A 5,605-nucleotide genomic window follows, 5' to 3' on the forward strand; every position below is an offset into this window, starting at 1 on the left:
TCTTCCTCACCTGTATGCAATCCTTAGAGAGGAGTCATTAATTCGATCAGAGTACTTCGATTTAGTGCTCATAATTTCAAGTCATTACTTGGACCCGACCTGATCACCTCAGCTGACTGGAGCTGAGGTAGACCTATTGTCTAAGGTGAAGTGGGGAACCCAGTTGAATTTTCAGGAAAACATGGACCAGGACTTCATCAAGGCGACTTTGGATGAGTCACAATTGGACGTCTTCGCCTCGATTAGTTTGGTTTGTTTACTGAAGCTCGCGGCAGAGGTTGAGCCGAGTAACCCATTTTCTTAAACAATGAGTCTAGTTTCTCAAAATATGTTTGTCAATATATATATATATATATATATATGTGTGTGTGTGTGTAAAGAAGCTAATTCTCAATGTTCATTGAGCCCATGGTGGTACAAGAACAATGAGGAAAAAAATTGAAAGTGATGAGGTTACATGGTTCGATGCAGCATTATCTTACACAGTGGTGATTTTTAAGCAAAATATAACAAATATAATTTTTGAATTAGATAAGAAAGCTTAAAAATTGCATAAGGCCGTTCAAGACAATCTGAATAATGGCCATAAGATTTTTTTCAGATATTATTTGAGTTGATCGATCCTTAATACGAGATGATAACTGATATTGTATACGATTTCAGAAGCATTGATTGATCACCAACAAATATTTTCGAACGGTAGAGCTCTTGTAAGCAGGACAATTTTTGGATCATAAGTATGCAAACAGAAAGAGCAGCATTCTCGTTCATTAATTATTTATTTTCATTCTCTTCTTTAACAAATAATAGTAAGACACTACAACAATGAGTCTCTCGGGCAATCTTCAGTGACCTTCATGATCTCTTCTTCTTGTCCGGATGCCTCATCCAAGAGCCACTTCTCCAGGAAGGAAAGGGGAGGATGGTCCTCCATTCTTTGCTTGCCTTCAGTCATGGAGCAATTGGATGACCTGTCGCACGTAAGGCTTCTGACATTCTCAAATGAAAGTAGAGACTCCAGCTCTTCCTGTGACATGATCTCTCCATTGAGAGGCTCAGCTTTAGGCTGAATGCTTGCAACACCGGAAGCAAAGGTGGTGGTGGTGGTACCGTCACAATTAGCATTGCTTGAATAGTCATTGGCCAGAGGCTTGTAAGAAGACTTGGGAGAAGACCCCATCCAACCTTCAAGGAGTCTTGATATGTTCTCTGTGCTTGAAGCATAGCTAATTGAGCTCGGACTTAGCTTGAACATTGGGCTAAATTGGTCATTGTCTGACCTCATATGGTCACCCATATTGGGATTCAGCTGAGAAGTGCTCAACTCAGAGCTGACATGGCCATCCAAGGATGTTTGGAATTTCTTAATCTTCTTCTTCAAATGGGTGTTCCAGTAATTTTTTATATCATTATCTGTCCTTTGAGGAAGGTATGAAGCTATAGCCGCCCATCTGAATGTTAAAAAAAGTTTGAATTAAACAGGTTTCCGCTCGTGGCAGATAATTTTAAGATGTTTCTTTAAGACTAAGATTGAGAAATTGGACTAGCTGAGTTTGAAGAGAGTAAAAAGAAGCGAATATATACCTGTTGCCCAACGTGGCTTGAAGATGGATGATAATTCTTTCTTCACGAGGAGTGAAGTTCCCACGCTTTATTCCTGGTCTCAGGTAATTGGTCCATCTTAGTCTGCAACTTTTACTGCACCTCATCAAACCTACACGCACCAATATAAAAGACAGAGTTGGACGATTGCAGAAGACTTGTAGATATTGAGACCTCTACCACTAAAAAGAACAATTTCGAAATGGGAGGAGAGAGAGAGAGACGAAAGAGGATCAACATTATCACTCATGAAGATCAACAAAATGTTGAACCCATGAACCGAACAAAATAGAAAAACAAAACTAAAATATAGAAAAACAAAAGCAAAAGAAAATAAAAAGAAACTGCAGCCAGCTAGCAACAAACAACAAAGCCAAGCTCAACCAGGATCCTCTGGATAAGAAGGAACCACCGAGAGAGAGAGAGAGAGAGAGTACCAGTATTGGTGGGCACTGATCTCCAATTCCCAGGTCCATGTTCTTGTATGTAGGAAACCAATATGATATCTTCTTCAGGCGTCCATGGCCCTTTCTTAATCCCAATCTTATCGCAGCACGGCGGTCTTCCCATCTCTCTCTCTCTCTCTTGCAGGAAGCAGAGCGCTGATCAAGGGATACTCTGTATAAACAATAGACTTGGCAAAGACAGGCTTTTCTCCACCAGAAATCTACGACGCTGACCTGCCCTGCTTTTCTCCAACTTTTAATTTAAAGTCAAAACATTAATGCAAAGTCAGGTATGAGGCTAAAAATTTATCTCCAGTATCATCACATGAATCACCCCATCTTCCAGCCAAAAGGAGATGCCCTTATTTAATCAAGATAATCAAAATTAATTTTCTACCGTAATTTTAGGTGAATAAAACTCCTCAAGGATAAAAGCACAGATTTTCTTTAATGGCTCTGGAACATGTGCATACGTGTGTATGTGTGGGCGCACACACACACACATTCTCTCTCTAGCTATAAATTTTTTTTTTTAGCTAGAACAAAGAAACCCTCAATCCCCAATCACTGACAGCACATATTGACAGGCTTCCAGTTAGTAAAATCCTTGAGGTCTCACCTGCCTATGGAGCGCACACCCAGCTTCAGTCTAGTGGCAAGAGATACCCCTAATGAGTTTAGAACCATGGTCGTTCCATATCAGGTGACAAATCACAGTCGCCCCTAACCAGAAAAGTGGTGCCCTCACGGACCACTTTAAATATAAGTTAAGAGGAGAAAAAGGAGACATGGCTAAGACAGCTTGTACAACTAGGTTGACATAGAACGAGTCAAGCACAGGGCTAGTGCCTGGCATTGGTTTTAAGTCGCTTGAAAAGTCAAGTTCAATCAAAACTAATAAACTAGGCCAATTCACTACGGGTCAGTGTCAAAGCTTGAACTGAATTCGTCCGAAAATCTATGAAAATGAAGCCATGCCAAAATATTTGTTTGCATGTTATAAAAGATTCTCAGTTTTTGAATGAAGTTAATGATCAGGTCTTGAGTTGACTGTGAGAGGCAGCCATGAAAGATGTAAGTTTGGCCTACTCAACGTAAAGCTTGATTGTCTCAGTTTGGCTCTCCTTTGGTAAGATGTGGCAAAACCTTGCGTGACAGTTCCAAGTGAGTCCTGGTCCATGTTTACTAATCTATGTTTTGGGTGACAGACTCGGTATAACTTACCATAAATAATAAAGACTTGGTCAGTCCATTCCAGACAGCTGAGCCAACCAAGAGCCCTTAACAAACCTAGTTACTACTCATGCCTTAACTAAGTCTAAGCATTTCTAATTAAGTGTAAACAGATTATGAGCTGGTCAAAATCCGATTCCAACAAATAGGGATGACAGTGGACCGGGGGACAACGGGGCTCTGCCCCGCCTTGCCCCGTTTGGACCGGGGATAAAGGGCATGAAACGGGGATGAAGGTTAAAATCTATCCCCGTGCGGGGATGGACTTAAGCTTTTTCCCGCCCCGCCCCAATCCCTTCCTAGCCCCGCCCCGCCCCGCCCCCAATCCTTTAAGAGATGACTATAGACTAAGGGGAAACGGGCCCCCGCCTCGCCCCTGTTTGGACCGGGGATGGAGGACATGAAATGGGGATGGGGGCAGGGGTGGAGGTTGAAATCCATCCCCGTTCGAGGATGGAGGCGGGGATGAAGGTTCGGATTTTGAAACAGTGCGGGGGTGGAGACCTTGTCCCCCGACCCTGCCCACTGCCATCCCTACCAACAAAGTGCAATTTGGCCAAGTCGGTAGAGTCACTGTATGCTTTTCAAGAGAATGAATTGAAGTGCCAGATATAACCGTGTCATTGTCACTCAGCCAACCTAATATCGGCCGAATATTGACAGCATATGCCTGGCTTAGCGGCTAAAAACCGTAGCTAATTATAAGAATGGTAACCTACACCAATTTAATGCTACTATGGGACAAGATCAATTAATGGTTTATGATCAATTTGAGTTGTACAATTTAGTTAGGTGATCTGTCTTGGATCACCACCAACTTGTATTATTCAAAATTTGCTGTGATAACTTCATGATATGGATAAATTGCCAAAAAAGAAAGATTCTTGTGGCGTCTTCCAAAACATCATCGATTCTTTAGAAAGTGGTAGTTAAAGTATTAATTCGAAGGGTTATTAATCATGCTACTACAAAAGGAATTGTAGCTAATTCCCACATATCTATATATATATATATATATATATATGGATTTCAATGAGAATAAATTCGAGTGCCACTAGACTCTACGGCACGCTTCCCGCATATTGTGAAACGCGACAAATCAAGGTTATCATCAGATTCAAAATATGCAGAAAAGTTGGCAATCTATCAACTAAATAATCTGAAGCTAAGATTGAAACAGTGGAACTTATGGTGATTTCTCGGCTTATTTGGACCAAAGTGAACCCCTGAACCCGGTTTTGGTTTCACTCGCGTCAAGGCAGGTGTGCAGATCGAACCCTTGTAGGTATAAAACGTTGCACTTGCTTTGTGGGCTTAGGATGTCTGCCGACTGTGGTCCACATCTATATCTAGAAGTGTGACTGATGGGATGAGTTGGGCATTTGTCTGGACCGGTTGCCGACCCTATTTATTATCATTAAAACTACAACAATATTGGAAATAGATTTCCAAAAGCACTACGTGCCAGAGCTTCTTGTGATTTTGAGGGGCTTCCTGGTGATAACCTGTCAATAATCAAGGACAAGTGATTCGTTTTTCATTTACTTTTTTTTTTATTAATATTGGCTAAGATCTGAAGGCATTCCCTAGTGAGAAGACATTTAAATTTCGGGGTCCTGAGTCCTGAGTTTCTTCATTGACCATCCCTACTAGGGATGCACACGAGTCGAGCTTAAGCTGGTTCGGATCGGCTCAAATAAAAAAATAACTGTTCAAGGTTGATCCGATATTGAATAGATTTTGTCCAAACTCGGTTCACCTAACTTCTTACCTGTCTGAGCAAGGTCTTTGATGTGTTAAATTTGCAAACATAAATTGTACTTATACTATACTCTTGGCAAACATAAATTGTACTTATACTATACTCTGTGCATTATATAACTCCTTAAATCAAGTTTAATCGGGCTAACTGAGCTCAACCGAGCTTGATTGCTTGATCAATCTTGGCTCGTTTAATTATATGTACTGAGTTTGACCTTGTGCCCAAGCTTGGCTCGTTTATCTACGTGAATGAACAAGTTCGAACCTAGCCGGCGCTGCTGGTTGTGCATCCCTAATTGCTCCATACACACGCTGACACGCATGACAGAGTTATGTGGGATTTATTCCTAAAAAAGAAAAGGCTCACAAGTGGGATAAGAACAGCGCGCTTGAGAGTTAACGTACAAAAATGTAAACTCACATTGTTGACAATAATTCGGGACCCTGCCACGTCGGCTTGCCATAAATGGCCAAAAGGCAGGACTTCCAGAGCGTCCGAGTCGTCGCTGTCACGCCGTTACGCAGATTCAATCAGCAACTTAATTCATTGGCTTAAGAGACGC

At 41.5% G+C, this 5,605-nt stretch overlaps 1 protein-coding gene across 1 annotated transcript; it reads right to left on the reverse strand.

The window, feature by feature from the left end:
* Positions 1-738: 738 nt before the first annotated feature.
* LOC149826955 (transcription factor MYB60-like) lies at positions 739-2,240 on the reverse strand. Its single transcript, XM_090020180.1, has 3 exons — positions 2,040-2,240; positions 1,585-1,714; positions 739-1,451 (listed from the first exon to the last, which is right to left on the reverse strand). Exons 1-3 carry the CDS (start codon positions 2,170-2,172, stop codon positions 818-820), a joined length of 897 nt encoding a protein of 298 aa, XP_089876306.1. The 5' UTR covers positions 2,173-2,240; the 3' UTR covers positions 739-817.
* Between the last annotated feature and the right edge of the window lie 3,365 nt (positions 2,241-5,605).

The sequence above is a fragment of the Nuphar pumila genome, chromosome 10 (assembly GCF_984573655.1).
Source record: "Nuphar pumila chromosome 10, dmNupPumi1.hap1.1, whole genome shotgun sequence".
Taxonomy (NCBI): Eukaryota; Viridiplantae; Streptophyta; class Magnoliopsida; order Nymphaeales; family Nymphaeaceae; genus Nuphar; species Nuphar pumila.